Below are 20,635 nucleotides of genomic sequence, written 5' to 3' on the forward strand. Positions count from 1 at the left end.
TTTAGGGGATTCATAGCAAAGGGGCTGTATACATATGCATGCACCACTTTTCAGTTTTTTATATATTTTTATTTCATTGACATTTTTTCAATTTCCTTTCACTTCACCAATTTGGACTATTTTGTGTATGTCCATTATATAAAATCCATTTAAATTACAGGTTGTAATGAAACAAAATAGGAAAAATGCCAAGGGGGGTGAATACTTTTGCAAGACACTGTATATGTCTAGGTTATACTCTATAGAGGTATACTATTAGGTTCTACTCTATAGCTCTATACTACTAGGTTGTACTCTGCGCACACTGTACATAGATTTTTCTATTGTGTTATTGACTATACGTTTGTTTATGTGTAACTCTGTGGTGTTGTTTTTGTCGCACTGCTTTGCTTTATCTTGGCCAGGTCGCAGTTGTAAATGAGAACTTGTTCTCAACTGGCCTACCTGGTTAAATAAAGGTGAAATAAAAAATAAAGAAATAAAATATATTCTACTAAGTTGTACTCTGTAGATTTATACTACTAGGTTCTACTCTATAGATGTATGTATAAGGTTGTGTGTGACTGAATGAACGGAGTGAACAAGGATGATCTGATCAATTGAAATGCCATTATCTTTCTGCTTGTCTTTTCCTTGTGACTGTTCCTTACCTTGAACCAAATTATGTTTTAGTTCAAGGTAAAGTCATATTGAAAGAAATAAGGTCACATTTTACAGCCTAGGAATCTGAAAGCAACCTAGATCAGCAGTGGGTTGTTTACATAGAGACATATAAAGGACTCTAGTGCCCAAATGCCAGATTTAGCATGGGCAGGGCCATTGAGGACTGTCACCATTTTAAAGTAGTCAACTGGATGGGACTTCCTATGGGTTAAGGAAGGATCACATTATAATCATGAGCAAACATTCCAAAACTGAAATTGGCAGTAAATCACCAATCTTGGCATTATACCTGTTCAAACAACACACTCCAGGTGGCAGTATACACCCTTTCAGTTTGTTTACCAACTCATAGAAGTAGTAGAATACGAAAATGGATTACTTCAAAATGAAGATGGCCTCATTGGCACTGCCCATGCTCTCACAGACACCATAATGGGACGAATACAATGTCGCCTCCTCTAACTATCTCTATGGTTGTTTACAGGCAGGTGAATCGACTGCTCACTAGATCTTGGGGGAGTGTCCTTGGGAGGGAATGTGGGTGTGTTCCTCTCAGACTGGTGTGGAGGAGTGCTGCTTAGTCTCCATGTCTGACCCCTCACACAGCATAGAACCACTAATGAAATCTATCATAAGGTGGCGGTCACAAGGTTCCTGGTAATGACGTTGTTAGGGATAAGATACCCTAGAGGGCTATACAACAAAGCAGAATCAATGAGTTAGCCAGCTAACTCTGATAAACAACTGTTCACTGAACAACAGTGAACAGCACTGAACAGCAAATCAAACAATGAAGTGTAAAGTGTAACAGTGACGTTGGTGTGCTGTAAGTACCATGGCTTGAATTTTTGACACTTCCTGATTCTCAAGCACATTATTTTACACTGTCTTGTCGATGTTTCCTTTGTGTCAATGGGAACCTTCCATGTTTTGCTGTGTCAATGGGAACCTCCCATGTTTTGCTGCGTCAATGGGAACCTCCCATGTTTTGCTGCGTCAATGGGAACCTCCCATGTTTTGCTGTGTCAATGGGAACCTTCCATGTTTTGCTGTGTCAATGGGAAACTCCCATGTTATGCTGCGTCAATGGGAACCTCCCATGTTTTGCTGCGTCAATGGGAAACTCCCATGTTTTGCTGTGTCAATGGGAACCTCCCATGTTTTGCTGTGTCAATGGGAACCTCCCATGTTTTGCTGTGTCAATGGGAACCTCCCATGTTTTGCTGTGTCAATGGGAACCTCCCATGTTTTGCTGTGTCAATGGGAACCTCCCATGTTTTGCTGTGTCAATTGGAATCTTGCATCTTTTTCTGTGTCAATGGGAACCTCCCATGTGTTGCTCTTGTGTTTCCTTTATTTGGACAGGCCTTCATCCACTTCCCCTCCATCAGACAGAGACCAACGGTTTCATAATCATTAGTTCTGCTTATTTACAGCTACTTGGACATTAAATTGAACTGAGCTTGCATTGTTCTCGAGATGGTCTGGGATTCTATCCCACAATGTGTTCAAACACTCCTTTATTCTTTCCTTCAGTTTGAATGAATCAGTTGTATGGTATTAACAGTCCTGAACAAGGATCTGCTCTTTCAGCAATCAAAACAAACATCAAACAAACTGTAATACTAATAATAAATTGCATTTGTGGAGCGCTTTTCACTTACAGGCGGAAATTGCAAAGTTATTTACATTCAGAGCAACCATTTAAAGAAAAAAACTTTATTAAAAAGGCTTAAAAAAAACATTAGGCGAGAAATTAAAAGATAGCTAGTGGCCTACAGTAGTACTATACAAGATACATTAAATAATACAGGAGGCAACAAGGACAAAATAATAGACCTTGAAACTAACGGACATGACCAACAGACAACACAACGTAGATCACATTAAGCTGAAGACAGTTTGAAGAAGTGATTCTTGAGTTCCAGTGCCGGTGGCCGATACCGTAGAACGTGTCTTTGGGACTGCAAGGAGACTGGATTGAACGTGTTTGCGGGCTGAGGAGTTCACTGAGGTATTAGGGACCAGAGGCACTGAGGGTTTTGAAGACTAACATGAAGATGTTGAAGTTGCTTCTGGATGAGTAGCCAGTGGAGAGAGACTAGAATGGGGGTGATGTGGACAGACCTCTGGGTTCCTGCAAGGACCCTGGCAGCGTTGTTCTGCACAAGATGCAGCCTGTGCATGCTTTTTGAGGGGAGACCACCAAGGAGGGTATTGCAGTTGAGTCGGGAGGTGAAGAAGGAATTCACCAGTTTTTCCAGATTAAATTTGAAAGAACAGGACGGAGCCGGGTGATGTTTCTGAGGTAAAATTGTCAAAAATTGTGGTCGGAGAAAGTGAGGGAGGGGTCCAGTAACAATCCAAGGTTGGAGACGGAGGAGGACAGTGGGATGGAGTGGCTGCCAAGGGTAAGGGTGGTGAAGGAACTGGTTGTGGTGTGATGGTGTGGGCAGATGAGGACTGCTTCTGCTTTAGTGTTGAGTTGTAGGAAGTTGTCATCCAGGCCTTGTTGTCATCCAGACAGCTGCTGAGGGTGTTTCTGAATGAGAGGGAGTCCGGGGTTGTTTTATGTAGATACAGTGCATTCTGAAAGAATTCAGACCTCTTGACTTTTTCCACATTTGGTTACGTTACAGCCGTATTCTAAAATGGATTCAATTGATTTTTCCCCCCTCATCAATCCGCACACAATACCCCATAATGACAGAGCAAAAACAGTTTTTTTGAAAATTTTGCACATATATTAAGTAAAAACAGAAATATCACATTTACGTAAGTATTTACTCAATACTTTGTTGAAGCACCTTTGGCAGTGATTATAGCATTGAGTCGTCTTGGGTATGGCGCTACAAGCTTGGCCCACCTGTATTTGGGGAGTTTCTCCCATTCTTCTCTGTAGATCCTCTCAAGCTCTGTCAGGTTGGATGGGGAGCGTCGCTGCACAGCTATTTTCAGGTCTCTCCCGAGATGTTCGATCGGGTTCATGTCCGGGCTATGGCTGGGCCACTCAAGGACATTCAGAGACTTGTCCCGAAGCCACTCCTGCGTTGTCTTGACTGTGTGCATAGGGTTGTTGTCCTGAACGTTCACCCCAGTCTGAGGTCCAGAGCGCCCTGGAGCAGGTTTTCATCAAGGAACTCTCTGTACTTTGCTCCATTCATCTTTCCCTTGATCCTGACTAGTCTCCTAGTCCCTGCCGCTGAAAAACATCCACAAGTTCTCATTTACAACTGCGACCTGGCCAAGATAAAGCAAAGCAGTTCGATACATACAACAACACAGAGTTACACATGGAATAAAAAAACATACAGTCAATAATACAGTAGAAAATAAAACGAGTCTATATACAGTATGTGCAAATGAGGTAGGATAAGGGAGGTAAGGCAATAAATAGTCCATGGTGGCGAAGTAATTACAATACAGCAATTAAACACTGGAATGGTAGATGTGCAGAAGATGAATGTGCAAGTAGAGATACTGGGGTGCAAAGGAGCAAGATAAATAAATAAATACAGTATGGGGATGAGGTAGTTGGATGGGCTATGTACAGGTGCAGTGATCTGTGAGCTGCTCTGTCAGCTGGTGCTTAAAGCTTGTGAGGGTGATATGAGTCTCCAGCTTCAGTGATATTTTCACTGTGCTGTAGGGATGGTGCCAGGTTTGCTGTAGCTGTAGCTTCACTGTAGGGATGGTGCCAGACATTCAGGCCAAAGATTTCAATCTTGGTTTCATCAGACCAGAGGATCTTGGTTCTCATGGTCTGAGAGTCCTTTAGGTGCCTTTTGGCAAACTCCAAGCAGGCTGTCATGGGCCTTTTACTGAGGAGTGGCTTCCGTCCGGCCACTCTACCATAAACACATGATTGGAGGAGTGTTGCAGAGATTGTTCTCCATCTGGAAGGTTTTCCCATCTCCACAGAGGAACTCTGGAGTTCTGTCAGAGTGACCATCGGGTTCCTGGTCACCTCCCTGACCAAGGCCCTTTTCCCCGATTGCTCAGTTTGGCCGGGCGACCAGCTCTAGGAAGAGTCTTGGTGGTTCCAAACTTCTTCTATTTAAGAATGATCTGTGTTCTTGGGGACCTTCAATGCTGCAGACAATTTTTGGTCCACTTCCGCAGATCTGTGCCTCAACCCAATCCTGTCTTTGAGCTCCACGGACAATTCCTTCCACCTAATGGCTTGGTTTTTGCTCTCACATGCACTTTCAACTGTGGGACTTTATATAGACAGGTGTGTGTCTTTCCAATTCATGTCCAATCAATTTTATTTAGCACAGGTGGACTGCAATCAAGTTGTAGAAACATCTCAAGGATTAGCAATGGAAACAGGATGCACCTGAGCTCAATTTCGACTCTCATATCAAAGGGTCTGAATACTTATGTAAATAAGCTATTTTCTAAATATTTTTTTTATACACTGCTCAAAAATATAAAGGGAACACTAAAATAACACATCCTAGATCTGAATGAATGAAATATTCTTATTAAATACTTTTTTCTTTACATAGTTGAATGTGCTGACAACAAAATCACACAAAAATTATCAATGGAAATCAAATTTATCAACCCATGGAGGTCTGGATTTGGAGTCACACTCAAAATTAAAGTGGAAAACCACACTACAGGCTGATCCAACTTTGATGTAATGTCCTTAGAACAAGTCAAAATGAGGCTCAGTAGTGTGTGTGGCCTCCACGTGCCTGTATGACCTCCCTACAACACCTGGGTATGCTCCTGATGAGGTGGCGGATGGTCTCCTGAGGGATCTCCTCCCAGACCTGGACTAAAGCATCCGCCAACTCCTGGACAGTCTGTGGTGCAATGTGGCGTTGGTGGATGGAGCGAGACATGATGTCCCAGATGTGCTCAATTGGATTCAGGTCTGGGGAACGGGCGGGCCAGTCCATAGCATCAATGCCTTCCTCTTGCAGGAACTGCTGACACACTCCAGCCACATGAGGTCTAGCATTGTCTTGCATTAGGAGGAACCCAGGGCCAACCGCACCAGCATATGGTCTCACAAGGGGTCTGAGGATCTCATCTCGGTACCTAATGGCAGTCAGGCTACCTCTGGCGAGCACATGGAGGGCTGTGCGGCCCCCCAAAGAAATGCCACCCCACACCATGACTGACCCACCGCCAAACCGGTCATGCTGGAGGATGTTGCAGGCAGCAGAACGTTCTCCACGGCGTCTCCAGACTCTGTCACGTCTGTCACATGTGCTCAGTGTGAACCTGCTTTCATCTGTGAAGAGCACAGGGCGCCAGTGGTGAATTTGCCAATCTTGGTGTTCTCTGGCAAATGCCAAACGTCCTGCATGGTGTTGGGCTGTAAGCACAACCCCCACCTGTGGACGTCGGGCCCTCATACCACCCTCATGGAGTCTGTTTCTGACCGTTTGAGCAGACACATGCACATTTGTGGCCTGCTGGAGGTCATTTTGCAGGGCTCTGGCAGTGCTCCTCCTTTCACAAATGCGGAGGTAGCGGTCCTGCTGCTGGGTTGTTGCCCTCCTACGGCCTCCTCCACGTCCCCTCCTACTGGCCTGTCTCCTGGTAGCGCCTCCATGCTCTGGACACTACGCTGACAGACACAGCAAACCTTCTTGCCACAGCTTGCATTGATGTGCCATCCTGGATGAGCTGCACTACCTGAGCCACTTGTGTGGGTTGTAGACTCCGTCTCATGCTACCACTAGAGTGAAAGCACCGCCAGCATTCAAAAGTGACCACAACATCAGCCAGGAAGCATAGGAACTGAGAAGTGGTCTGTGGTCACCACCTGCAGAACCACTCCTTTATTGGGGGTGTCTTGCTAATTGCCTATAATTTCCACCTTTTGTCTATTCCATTTGCACAACATCATGTGAAATTTATTGTCAATCAGTGTTGCTTCCTAAGTGGACAGTTTGATTTCACAGAAGTGTGATTGACTTGGAGTTACATTGTGTTGTTTAAGTGTTCCCTTTATTTTTTTGAGCAGTGTACATTTGCAAACATTTATTTTTTATTTAATCAATTTTTGAATACGGGCCTAAGATGAAGCTTTGAGGGACACCACAGGTGATCGTGGTGGGTTCTGACTTGTCATTTCCTATGACAACATATTGTATGCATTTGGAAAGGTAGGAGGTGAACCAGTGTAGGACGATACTGTCGAGACCTATCTTTTCCTTCAATCGACCCAGGAGGATGCTGTGGTCAACCGTGTGGAGGCGGCACTGAGGTCAAGGAGGATGAGGATGTTCGGAAGTCCACTGTCAGCTGACATGAGGAGGTTGTTTACCACGCTGATGAGGGCCATTTCTATGGCCTGGACGATACCAGTATTGCAATATTTTTCCATGGCAAAACTGAAAACACGAAGCAGACCAAACTTTTTGATCCTTAAAAACCTGCCTTATGTAAAATATTGTGTGATATAGCTTGGAAAATAAATAATTGTGAATTTGGATGATGTTTGTTTCCAACATTTTTCCTAGAGAAGTTAAATCTACTTTGTGTTTTGTTATATTGCCATGATACTAAAATGTATCGCGATACAGATATCGTCCCGGTCCTAGCTGTTTCTCTACATTGGTTAGGCCTGAAACCGGATTGTAAATTCTCATAGTCTGAGTTTACATAGGCGATGATTGCACTTCTTGTGGTGTTAATCTTTTTGAAGAAGTAGGTGGAGAATCTTCCGCAGTCCTCTGTGGTCGTCCTCTGTGGCAGTACTCTGTGGTAGTGTCTGTGGTAGTCCTCTGTGGTAGTCCTCTGTGGCAGTTCTCTGTGGCAGTCCTCTGTGGTAGTCCTCGGTGGTAGTCCTCTGTGGCAGTTCTCTGTGGCAGTCCTCTGTGGCAGTCCTCTGTGGCAGTCCTCTGTGGCAGTCCTCTGTGGCAGTCCTCAGTGGTAGCAGTGTTGTATGTACAGTGTGAATTAATGGTGCAGATAAAACATTCAGCAGCCATGGGCCATAGAACCACCCTATTCCTGAAAAGTGAGGCATGTGTAAATGCCACACCTTATCTTTCCCCTCCAGCCTCAGAGTTTCCGGTCTGTTTCCATTCCCCGGGCTTCTTACTCTCAAACAGGAAAGAGAAGAATTAGGGAAGGACAAGAATCTGGTCCCTAAGCAAGTGAATCACTGTGAAAACCCTGATGCAGCGCTGTATCAGAAGACTTCATTTTCTACCCTAGTGCAGCGCTGTATGAGAAGACTTCATTTTCTACCCTAGTGCAGCGCTGTATCAGAAGACTTCATTTTCTATCCTAGTGCAGCGCTGTATGAGAAGACTACATTTTCTACCCTAGTGCAGCGCTGTATGAGAAGACTACATTTTCTATCCTAGTGCAGCGCTGTATGAGAAGACTTCATTTTCTACCCTAGTGCAGCGCTGTATGAGAAGACTACATTTTCTACCCTAGTGCAGCGCTTTATGAGAAGACTTCATTTTCTACCCTAGTGCAGCGCTGTATGAGAAGACTTCATTTTCTACCCTAGTGCAGCGCTGTATGAGAAGACTTCATTTTCTACCCTAGTGCAGCGCTGTATGAGAAGACTTCATTTTCTACCCTAGTGCAGCGCTGTATGAGAAGACTTCATTTTCTATCCTAGTGCAGCGCTGTATGAGAAGACTACATTTTCTACCCTAGTGCAGCGCTGTATCAAAAGACTACATTTTCTACCCTAGTGCAGCGCTGTATGAGAAGACTACATTTTCTACCCTAGTGCAGCGCTGTATGAGAAGACTTCATTTTCTACCCTAGTGCAGCGCTGTATGAGAAGACTACATTTTCTACCCTAGTGCAGCGCTGTATGAGAAGACTACATTTTCTATCCTAGTGCAGCGCTGTATGAGAAGACTTCATTTTCTACCCTAGTGCAGCGCTGTATGAGAAGACTTCATTTTCTACCCTAGTGCAGCGCTGAATGAGAAGACTTCATTTTCTACCCTAGTGCAGCGCTGTATGAGAAGACTTCATTTTCTACCCTAGTGCAGCGCTGTATGAGAAGACTTCATTTTCTACCCTAGTGCAGCGCTGTATGAGAAGACTTCATTTTCTACCCTAGTGCAGCGCTGTATGAGAAGACTTCATTTTCTACCCTAGTGCAGCGCTGTATGAGAAGACTACATTTTCTACCCTAGTGCAGCGCTGTATGAGAAGACTACATTTTCTACCCTAGTGCAGCACTGTATCAAAAGACTACATTTTCTACCCTAATGCAGCGCTGTATGAGAAGACTACATTTTCTACCCTAGTGCAGCGCTGTATGAGAAGACTTCATTTTCTACCCTAGTGCAGCGCTGTATGAGAAGACTACATTTTCTACCCTAGTGCAGCGCTGTATGAGAAGACTACATTTTCTATCCTAGTGCAGCGCTGTATGAGAAGACTTCATTTTCTACCCTAGTGCAGCGCTGTATGAGAAGACTTCATTTTCTACCCTAGTGCAGCGCTGTATGAGAAGACTTCATTTTCTACCCTAGTGCAGCGCTGTATGAGAAGACTACATTTTCTATCCTAGTGCAGCGCTGAATCAAAAGACTACATTTTCTACCCTAGTGCAGTGCTGTATGAGAAGACTACATTTTCTATCCTAGTGCAGCGCTGAATCAAAAGACTACATTTTCTACCCTAGTGCAGTGCTGTATGAGAAGACTACATGTTCTATCCTAGTGCAGCGCTGAATCAAAAGACTACATTTTCTACCCTAGTGCAGCGCTGTATGAGAAGACTTCATTTTCTACCCTAGTGCAGCGCTGAATCAAAAGACTACATTTTCTACCCTAGTGCAGCGCTGAATCAAAAGACTACATTTTCTACCCTAGTGCAGTGCTGTATGAGAAGACTACATTTTCTATCCTAGTGCAGCGCTGAATCAAAAGACTACATTTTCTACCCTAGTGCAGCGCTGTATGAGAAGACTTCATGTTCTATCCTAGTGCAGCGCTGAATCAAAAGACTACATTTTCTACCCTAGTGCAGTGCTGTATGAGAAGACTACATTTTCTATCCTAGTGCAGCGCTGAATCAAGACTACATTTTCTACCCTAGTGCAGTGCTGTATGAGAAGACTACATGTTCTATCCTAGTGCAGCGCTGAATCAAAAGACTACGTTTTCTACCCTAGTGCAGCGCTGTATGAGAAGACTACATTTTCTATCCTAGTGCAGCGCTGAATCAAAAGACTTCATTTTCTACCCTAGTGCAGCGCTGTATGAGAAGACTACATTTTCTATCCTAGTGCAGCGCTGAATCAAAAGACTACATTTTCTATCCTAGTGCAGCGCTGAATCAAAAGACTACATTTTCTATCCTAGTGCAGCGCTGAATCAAGACTACATTTTCTATCCTAGTGCAGCGCTGAATCAAAAGACTACATTTTCTATCCTAGTGCAGCGCTGAATCAAAAGACTACATTTTCTACCCTAGTGCAGCGCTGTATGAGAAGACTACATTTTCTACCCTAGTGCAGCGCTGTATGAGAAGACTACATTTTCTACCCTAGTGCAGCGCTGTATGAGAAGACTACATTTTCTACCCTAGTGCAGCGCTGTATGAGAAGACTTCATTTTCTACCCTAGTGCAGCGCTGTATGAGAAGACTACATTTTCTATCCTAGTGCAGTGCTGTATCAGAAGACTTCATCTGTTATTTTGCTCTGCTATGGAGATTATAATTTGTTTTGCAAAGAGGAGAAATTACTAATTGCACCAAAGTTGGGATAATCGTTGACAGAATTATTGGCCTAGAAAGTCAAATTAAAGTACAGTTTATTACTGATATGTACTGAAGTGAATATACCATTGTTCAATATCCACTATTTCTAATTTTGTGTTCAGTGATTCTTGGAGCCTTATGTTCCACATAGTAATGAACAGTAAATATGTTCATTATTTCTGATCAGGTGTTCTTGTGTGATTCCCCACAGTTGACGGACTGGAAAAATGTTCTCTTGCCAGCTGTGATGTTGTGGTGGGCAGCACCCAGACTCCTCCACTGAAGCAGAAGGGGAAGCTCTCCACTATAGGGAAGATCTTCAAACCCTGGAAGTGGCGCAAGAAGAAAACCAGCGACAAGTTTCAGGACCTATCCATATGTATGTCTGATGTAGCCTCGTCACATACTGCTTCATTATGCTGTAGCCAACTCTTCCATCGTTGTCATTCCACATGTTTCCATGTATTATGCTGTAGCCAACTCTTCCATCGTTGTCATTCCACATGTTTTCATGTATTATGCTGTAGCCAACTCTTCCATCGTTGTCATTCCACATGTTTCCATGTATTATGCTGTAGCCAACTCTTCCATCGTTGTCATTCCACATGTTTCCATGTATTATGCTGTAGCCAACTCTTCCATCGTTGTCATTCCACATGTTTTCATGCCAAACATGACATGAAACTTGTGCCATTCGCTATCCCCTCACATGATTAACATCCCCACAAAGTTTTAATCTATTGGTTTGCATCTTGCGTGACTGCCATGACGGGCAAGCTACATAGTGTATACCCTAACTAAAGTACATCTTGTGGTTTTGACATTTATGTAAAAAATTTGAAGCTTGATTAAAAGAATATCAGCAGGCTAGGGGCAGGTTTGACAGGAGTAAGTGTAATCATGAGTTTAATTTCTCAAGCATCCTCCACTGTTTCTGTACTATGTATGATGTAACACAGAACTAAATGAAGTGATATCTGATCATCATATGCAATCATGTTGAGCTATTCATGTCATACTAGACCTGGCTTCAAATAGTTTGTTTTATTTCAAATAGTTTGACCATTTGATTGAGCCTGTCTGAATGCCTGGGTGGGATAGCTGGGTGGAATAGCTATTTAAAGAAAACAATACTATTGGAACCCAATTCTGTCGTCTGTGTCATAGCTGTCTGACTAGTAGTAGGAAGGCCTTCTCAAGTTCATCTCTTGGTGTGATAATCGACTTTTGAACACAAATGCTGTTATTATTATTATTTTTTACATAATTTACATATTTAATGGTCTACTTTCCCTACTGCATCATGGCTCCATGACCCTAAGCTGTCCATCTGTCACATGGTCTGTTCTAATTTTATTCCTCTGTGTCATTTTTCCTGGACTTTTATTTCATCCCTGACGTACATATAGTGCGTGTGTGTGTGTGTGTGTGTGTGTGTACACACTGGGTAATATCCTACCCTGTCATTGCAAAGATCACAGAATGAATGACTGCATCTGGCCAATGATTAACTCTGCCTTGCTCATCTCCATAGTTCTGGAGAGGAAAATCTCCACGAGGCAAAGTCGAGAGGAGCTGATAAGACGAGGAGTCCTCATTCCGGATCAAGGTGAGAGTTACGGTGGGAAAATGAATGTAATTAACAGTGTGCATTTGTTAAAGGCCCTCCCCCAACCCCCTGTTTCCCTCTGTGGCATTGTCATGCCAAAAACCACTCTCACAAGAGCTGCTGTCAACTACTAACAATTTACCTGCATCAACAAGTTTGTGTTTTTATAACCAGTGGAAAACTCCCTGATGTTAGCTGTTGCTACGATGGGGAAGAAACCCAAACTGCAGTACCATCTAAGTTGTTTGTCCTCCTGGTAGTCACTGAAGAGCAAGAGTAATGAGGCCCAGGAGAGGACCCTGTTGCTGCCCTCACTAACACCCCCCTCCCCCTACATTGTTATATTCTAATGTAACATTACCTAAAATCTGCAAGGATGAAAAATGACATTTTGTTCTTAACTTCTCTGGGATAGGTGGCAGTATTTTCACGTCCGGATGAAAAGCGTGTACAAAGTAAACTGCCTGATACTCAGGCCCAGAAGCTAAGATATGCATAGTATTAGTAGATTTGGATAGAAACCACTCTGAAGTTTCTAAAACTGTTTGAATCATGTCTGTGAGTATAACATAACTTATTTGGCAGGCGAAACCCAGAGGACAAACCATTCAGATGTTTTTTTTTTAGGTCACTCTTTTCAATGGGATTTCATTGGGAATCCAGATTTCTAAGGGACCATCTTGCAGTTCCTATCACTTCCACTGGATGTCAACAGTCTTTAGAAATTGGTTGAGGTTTTTCCTTTGAGAAATGAAGAAGTAGCACTGTTCAGAATGAGGGTAGATAGAAGTGTACTCTTTATTAGAGGCGCATGACCTGAAAGCTCGCTACACTTTGTTTTCCTCCGGTATTGAACACAGATCATACCATCTTAAATTTTATCGATTATTTAAGTAAAAAAATACCTAAAGTTGTATTAGGAAAGTAGTTTGAAATGTTTGGACAAAGCTTACAGGTAACTTATGAGATATTTTGTAGTCACGTTGCGCGAGATGGAACCAGTGTTTTTCTGGATCAAACGCGCCAAATAAATGGACATTTTGGATATATATCGACGGAATTAATCGAACAAAAGGACCATTTGTGATGTTTATGGGACATATTGGAGTGCCAACAGAAGAAGCTCGTCAAATGTAAGGCATAAATTATATCTTTATTTCTGTGTTTTGTGTCGCGCCTGGAGGGTTGAAATATGATTGTCTGTGTTTGTTTGCTGGGGTGCTATCCTCAGATAATAGCGTTGTTTGCTTTCGACGTAAAGCCTTTTTGAAATCTGACACGTTGGCTGGATTCACAACAAGTGTAGCTTTAATTTGGTGTATTGCATGTGTGATTTCATGAAAGTTAAATTTTTATAGTAATTTATTTTGAATTTGGCGCTCTGCATTTTCGCTGGATGTTGGCCGGTGGGACGCTAGCGTCCCACATATCCCAGAGAGGTTAAGGGAGTTAATCTCATGGTAAACGTAAATGTCTCAAGCCAGAAGCCTCCTTCTTGTATTCCTCGTGTGTACTGTATACTGAGTGGATGTAAAATAGTAAAATAGCTTCATATCACCCCCTGCTAACTGTTAAATGTTTCCTTAGGACCAGAGGACCCAGTGAACCCTGAGACTCTAAATGGCCACGCCACGCTTAGTCTGGGGTCAGAGGAGGTCAAAGTTGACATAGAGTCTCCTGAAACGCCTTCAGAGGAGAAGACCGAAGAGTCAGAGAATTCTGAAGACAAAGCAGGTATAATGGAATGCTTTTAACATGTTTGTCTGCAAGCAGGCCAAAGCTAAATGAAATGGCATGGTCTAAATCCATTCAGTGATTGATTGAATAATGTGTCCACTAGCGTTTCCTATTTTGGCTTTGACCTCCAAGCATGAGTCTGAACAGAGCAATAACCCATCCACTGATGGCCAATATTACCCTGTTAGACCTGCAGGAGTATTGCCATCTCAAGCTTTTAAAGTGTTGTGGGGGTTTCTCAATTCAATTTGTATTGGTTTTTCCATCCCATATCCATTAAGATGTCTCCATCGCTGTTAATCTTTTAGCAGATGGCTGATCGGCACAAGGCTGCACACTCCAGCAGAATGTATCCAGATACACCTTCTATGTTAAATCCCCTTGATGCTTGGATAGAGAAATGAAAGAGTAGAGACCCCTATTCTTAAGACCTGCAGGTCAAAGGAGTCTGTCACTTCTGCAATGATCAAATGCCTTCTGTACTCTACTGATCATACCACTGGAGCCAGAGCTCTGGCCTCTTCAGATCAATAGTAAGCCACTCCACTGCTCCCCACTTAAGACCAAAGACAAACTGGAATGACCGGCTAGATCTCTCTCCAACGACACATTCAGAGTGGTTCAGCTGGTCAATGCAGGTCAGGAGAACTGATTCAATTGAGTTCTCAGTTCATTACAGAGCCATTTGGCGCCTTGTCAGGGCAGATACCCAGACTGTGCCTCATCTACAGTGCCCGAGCACTGAGGGCACTGCCTGGCAATAATAATGTGCTGCTTTAATGAATGCATTGGGAGCATGGTCGTGTCAGCTCAGATGAGTAAGAATGTGGAGAGAAATTCTCCTATGTTGACCCCATAAGATATACTTTATTAGTCCATACTAGATGGACATTTGTCCCCTCCGATATAAACACACACGTTAGGTTGGCGGTCAAGTCACATCATAAAGGTTTGTTAAACCTTTCTTCATACCTCCGATATACAGTGGCTTGCGAAAGTATTCACCCCCCTTGGCATTCTTCCTATTTTGTTGCCTTACATCCTGGAATTAAATTTTCCTGCTGGAAGGTGAACCTCCGTCCCAGTCTCAAATCTCTGGAAGACTAAAACAGGTTTCCCTCAAGAATTTCCCTGTATTTAGCACCATCCATCATACCTTCAATTCTGACCAGTTTCCCAGTCCCTGCCGATGAAAAACATCCACACAGCATGATGGTGTTCTTATCTAACCAGAGTATCTTCTCAAATCAAATTTTATTTGTCACATACACATGGTTAGCAGATGTTAATGCGAGTGTAGCGAAATGCTTGTGCATCTAGTTCCGAACATGCAGTAATATCTAACAAGTAATCTAACCTAACAATTTCACAACTACCTTATACACACAAGTGTAAAGGAAAGAATAAGAATATGTACATAAAAATATATGAATGAGTGATGGCCGAACGGCATAGGCTAGATGCAGTAGATGGTATAGAGTACAGTATATACATATGAGATGAGTAATGTAGGGTGTGTAAACATTATATAAAGTGGCATTGTTTAAAGTGGCTAGTGATACATTTATCACATAAATGTTTCCATTATTAAAGTGGCTAGAGTTGAGTCAGTATGTTGGCAGCAGCCACTCAATGTTAGTGATGGCTCTTTAACAGTCTGATGGCCTTGAGATAGAAGCTGTTTTTCAGTCTCTCGGTCCCCGCTTTGATGCACCTATACTGACCTCGCCTTCTGGATGATAGCGGGGTGAACAGGCAGTGGCTCGTGTGGTTGTTGTCCTTGATGATCTTTTTGGCCTTGCTGTGACATCGGGTGGTATAGGTGTCCTGGAGGGCAGGTAGTTTGCCCCCGGTGATGCGTTGTGCAGACCTCACTACCCTCTGGAGAGCCTTGCCGTTGTGGGCGGAGCAGTTGCCGTACCAGGCGGTGATACAACCCGACAGGATGCTCTCGATTGTGCATCTGTAAAAGTTTGTGAGTGTTTTTGTTGGCAAGCTGAATTTCTTCAGCCTCCTGAGGTTGAAGAGGCGTTGCTGCTCCTTCTTCACCACGCTATCTGTGTGGGTGGACCATTTCAGTTTGTCCGTGATGTGTACGCCGAGGAACTTAAAACTTCCCACCTTCTCCACTACTGTCGGGTCGATGTGGATAGGGGGCTGCTCCCTCTGCTGTTTCCTGAAGTCATCTGCTTTGTTTTGTTGACATTGAGTGTGAGGTTATTTTCCTGACACCACACTCCGAGGGACCTCACCTCCTCCCTGTAGGCCGTCTCGTCGTTGTTTGTAATCAAGCCTACCACTGTAGAGTCATCTGCAAACTTGATGATTGAGTTGGAGGCGTGCATGGCCACGCAGTCATGGGTGAACAGGGAGTACAGGAGAGGGCTGAGAACACACCCTTGTGGGGCCCCAGTGTTGAGGATAAGCGGGGTGGAGATGTTGTAACCTACCCTCACCACCTGGGGGGTGGCCCATCAGGAAGTCCAGGACCCAGTTGCACAGGGCGGGGTCGAGACCCAGGGTCTCGAGCTTAATGACAAGTTTGGAGGGTACTATGGTGTTAAATGCTGAGCTGTAGTCGATGAACAGCATTCTTACATAGGTATTCCTCTTGTCTCCCACATGCCTTTTGGCGAACACCAAAAGTGTTTGCTTATTTTTTTCTTAAGCAATGGCTTTTTTCTGGCCACTCTTCCGTAAAGCCCAACTCTGTGGAGTGTACGGCTTAAAGTGATCCGATGGACAGATAGTCTAATCTCTGCTGTGGAGCTTTGGAGCTCCTTTAGGGTTATCTTTGGTCTCTTTGTTGTCTCTCTGATTAATGCCCTTCTTGTCTGGTCCGTGAGTTTTGGTGGGCGGCCCTCTCTTGGCAGGTTTGTTGTGGTGCCATATTCTTTCAATTTTTTAATAATGGATTTAATGGCTCTCCGTGGGATGTTCAAAGTTTCGGATATTTTTTTATAACCCAACCCTGATCTGTACTTCTCCACAACTTTGTCCCTGACCTGTTTGGAGAGCTCCTTGGTCTTCATGGTGCCGCTTGCTTGGTGGTGCTCCTTGCTTAGTGGTGTTGCAGACTCTGGGGCCTTTCAGAACAGGTGTATATCTACTGAGATCATGTGATGCTTAGATTGCACACAGGTGGACTTTATTTAACTAATTATGTGACTTCTGAAGGTAATTGGTTGCACCGGATGTTATTTCGGGGCTTCATAGCAAAGGGGGTGAATACATATGCACGCACCACTTTTCAGTTTTTTATCTTTTTGAATTTTCTTTTCACTTCATCAATTTGGACTATTTTGTGTATGTCAATAACATGAAATCCAAATAAAAATCAATTTAAATTACAGGTTGTAATGCAACAAAATAGGAAAAATGCCAAGGGGGTGAATACTTTTGCAGGGTTTGTTAGACCTTTCTTCATTCCTCCGATATGCACATAATGCACCGACTTTATGTTCCCCACTTTTACGATTATTAGTGAGACTGTGTCTGTCTGACTGCATCCATCTGGGGGTTGGTAAATGACAGGAGAGGTTGCTCTGCTCCCCCTCTACCCTCGTAGTGACAAATGAAAACAAAGCTACTCCAAATGGGTACCAGGCCAGAACGAACCAGGCCAGAATGCGGGAGGCCCCCCAAAAAAGCCCTACCACTGCACCTCCCAAATCAGCTGGTGGGGTTACAGCAGGGCGCAGGGACGGGACCACGGGCGGTAAAAAGCTGGCCAAAAGCACAGGCAAGCAAGCTTCTGCTCTGTCCCACAAACAAAACCCTCGAAACAATTACCGTGGGAGCGGTGAGTATCAGTGGTGCTGGTTGGTTGGGAGAGAGAAGCCTGTTTGCATGCAAAACCCGTCTTCGCATGTGGAAGGCCTCCCTCCGTCCATCAGTCCATCCATCCTTGTCCCCCCTCAGGAATGAATGGTAGTGTCCATACTAGAATAGGCTGAGGATTTACAGTAGTTGAAAGGTTGTTTTTTTCTTGTAGTAAAAAGGGAAGTGAGAAGAGTGTGTACAGAGTGTTGCCTGCAAATACGTTTACACAGCAGATCACTACAATGAGACAATGTGTCCCATTTGTGTTCCCCTGCTGGCTGTCTGCCTGCTGCCTACCTGCTGCCTTCCTGCTGCCTTCCTTCTGCCTGCCTGCGCCTGTCTGCTGCTTGCCTGCCTGCCTGCTGCCTTCCTGGTGCCTGCCCTCTGTCTTTCTTCTGCCTCTGAGAACCCTTGCTCATGTGGTCTTTGGTGCATGAGGATCTGGTTCATGGAGCGTTTGGTTCCCCAGGTCCTGCGTGGCCATTTCGTGTTTGTGTGTGTCTGGTTGTATGTGTGTATTTGTCTGTCTGTCTGTCTGTCTGTCTGTCTGTGTGCCAGCGTCTGTGGACATGTCTCATTTGACCCCATTAGAATAAACTATGCTACTCAGGGCCAATAGTGTTGCATGTGATGGGCATGCCTGCCAAACTTGTTTTTTTATTAGTTTCTGTAAAGAAATGCCATATTTTGGCCTCTCCATATTTCTGTTTTATGTCCATTGTTATCCTCTGTCTATAGTAATCTTTAAGTTCGCATTGTTCTCTTGTTGAGTGACAGTTTTTTGAGTTCGCATTGTTCTCTTGTTGAGTGACAGTAGTTTATTGAGTTCACATTGTTCTCTTGTTGAGTGACAGTTTATTGAGTTCACATTGTTCTCTTGTTGAGTGACAGTTTATTGAGTTCACATTGTTCTCTTGTTGAGTGACAGTAGTTTATTGAGTTCGCATTGTTCTCTTGTTGAGTGACAGTAGTTTATTGAGTTCACATTGTTCTCTTGTTGAGTGACAATTTATTGAGTTCACATTGTTCTCTTGTTGAGTGACAGTAGTTTATTGAGTTCACATTGTTCTCTTGTTGAGTGACAGTAGTTTATTGAGTTCGCATTGTTCTCTTGTTGAGTGACAGTAGTTTATTGAGTTCACATTGTTCTCTTGTTGAGTGACAATTTATTGAGTTCACATTGTTCTCTTGTTGAGTGACAGTAGTTTATTGAGTTCACGTTGTTCTCTTGTTGAGTGACAGTAGTTTATTGAGTTCACATTGTTCTCTTGTTGAGTGACAGTAGTTTATTGAGTTCACATTGTTCTCTTGTTGAGTGACAGTAGTTTATTGAGTTCACATTGTTCTCTTGTTGAGTGACAGTAGTTTATTGAGTTCACATTGTTCTCTTGTTGGGTGACAGTTTATTGAGTTCACATTGTTCTCTTGTTGAGTGACAGTAGTTTATTGAGTTCACATTGTTCTCTTGTTGGGTGACAGTTTATTGAGTTCACATTGTTCTCTTGTTGAGTGACAGTTTATTGAGTTCACATTGTTCTCTTGTTGAGTGACAGTAGTTCAGTAGACAGTGGTTTTGAATAGCTTCTGTATATCTACCAAATGGTGTATCCGCAATACGGCCTCTATCCGCAATACGGCCTCTATCCGCAATACGGACTCTATCCGCAATACGGACTCTATCCGCAATACGGCCTCTATCCGCAATACGGCCTCTATCCGCAATACGGCCTCTATACGCAATACGGCCTCTATCCGCAATACGGCCCCTATCCGCAATACGGCCTGCATCTGCAATGCGGCCTCTATCCGCAATACGACCTCTATCCGCAATACGGCCTCTATCCGCAATACGGCCTCTATCCGCAATACGGCCTCTATCCGCAATACGACCCCTATCCGCAATACGGCCTGCATCTGCAATACGGCCTATATCCGCAATACGACCCCTATCCGCAATACGACCCCTATCCGCAATACGACCCCTATCCGCAATACGACCCCTATCCGCAATTCGACCCCTATCCGCAATACGACCCCTATCCGCAATACGACCCCTATCCGCAATACGACCCCTATCCGCAATACGACCCCTATCCGCAATACGACCCCTATCCGCAATACGACCTCTATCCGCAATACGACCCCTATCCGCAATACGACCCCTATCCGCAATACGACCTCTATCCGCAATACGACCTTTGGAGCACCTTAAATGAAATTTGAGGTAAAAAGGCAAATTCCCACTTCCATCATTCACTGAATCAGATTGCTCAATCAGATTAGCAAATTTAGGCATGACATGCCAGCAACAAACGCTGACACTACACATTCAAGTATATCTGACCAAATTATGAAAGACAAGTAATATTTAACTCCGTAAAGTGAGTATGGAAGAGGTGAACAAATTATTGTTGTCTATCAAAAATGACAACCCACTGGTGGTCTGACAACTGGGAAAGAAAATTACTGAGGATAATAGTGGACGATATTGCCACTCCCATTTGCCATATCTTCAATTGAAGCCTACTATAAAGTGTGTGCCCTCAGGCCTGGAGGGAAGCAAAAGTCATTCTCTCACCTAAGAACAATAAAGGCCCTTTAACTGGCTCAAATAGCTGACCAATCGGCCTATTACCAAACCTTAGTAAACTTTTTGAAAAAATTGTGTTTGACCAGATGCAATGCTATTTTACAGTAAACAAATTGACAACAGACTTTCAGCACACTTATAGGGAAGGACATTCAACAACCACAGCACTTACACAAATAACTGATGATTGGCTGAGAGAAATTTATGTTAAAAAGATTGTGGGGGCTGTTTTGCTAGACTTCAGTGTGTCTTTTGACATTAACGATCATAGTCTGCTGCTGGAAAACATATGTGTTATGGCTTTACACACGCTGCTATATTGTGGATAAAGAGTTACTTGTCTAACAGAACACAGAGGGTGTTCTTTAATGGAAGCCTCTCCAATATAATCCAGGTAGGACATTTGAACTAGGATTAAATGTCAGGAATTGTGAAAAACTGAGTTTAAATGTGCAGGTGAAGTCGGCAGTTTACATACACCTTATCCAAAGACATTTAAATTC

At 43.5% G+C, this 20,635-nt stretch overlaps 1 protein-coding gene across 6 annotated transcripts in view; it reads left to right on the top strand.

Moving 5' to 3' along the window:
* Positions 1-20,635, top strand: part of LOC139571424 (phosphatase and actin regulator 2-like) — a 69,619-nt gene that overhangs the window by 32,242 nt on the left and 16,742 nt on the right. For 4 of the 6 annotated variants that reach the window (XM_071394276.1, XM_071394275.1, XM_071394278.1 and 1 more), the window contains exons 2-5: positions 10,586-10,753; positions 11,909-11,983; positions 13,571-13,717; positions 17,289-17,522. In XM_071394276.1, the coding sequence (XP_071250377.1) occupies positions 10,586-10,753; positions 11,909-11,983; positions 13,571-13,717; positions 17,289-17,522 (624 nt within the window). The remainder of the gene's footprint in view (positions 1-10,585; positions 10,754-11,908; positions 11,984-13,570; positions 13,718-17,288; positions 17,523-20,635) is intronic. The other 2 variants (XM_071394279.1, XM_071394280.1) reach the window with 2 other exon arrangements.

Source organism: Salvelinus alpinus, chromosome 3, assembly GCF_045679555.1.
Source record: "Salvelinus alpinus chromosome 3, SLU_Salpinus.1, whole genome shotgun sequence".
Classification (NCBI taxonomy): domain Eukaryota; kingdom Metazoa; phylum Chordata; class Actinopteri; order Salmoniformes; family Salmonidae; genus Salvelinus; species Salvelinus alpinus.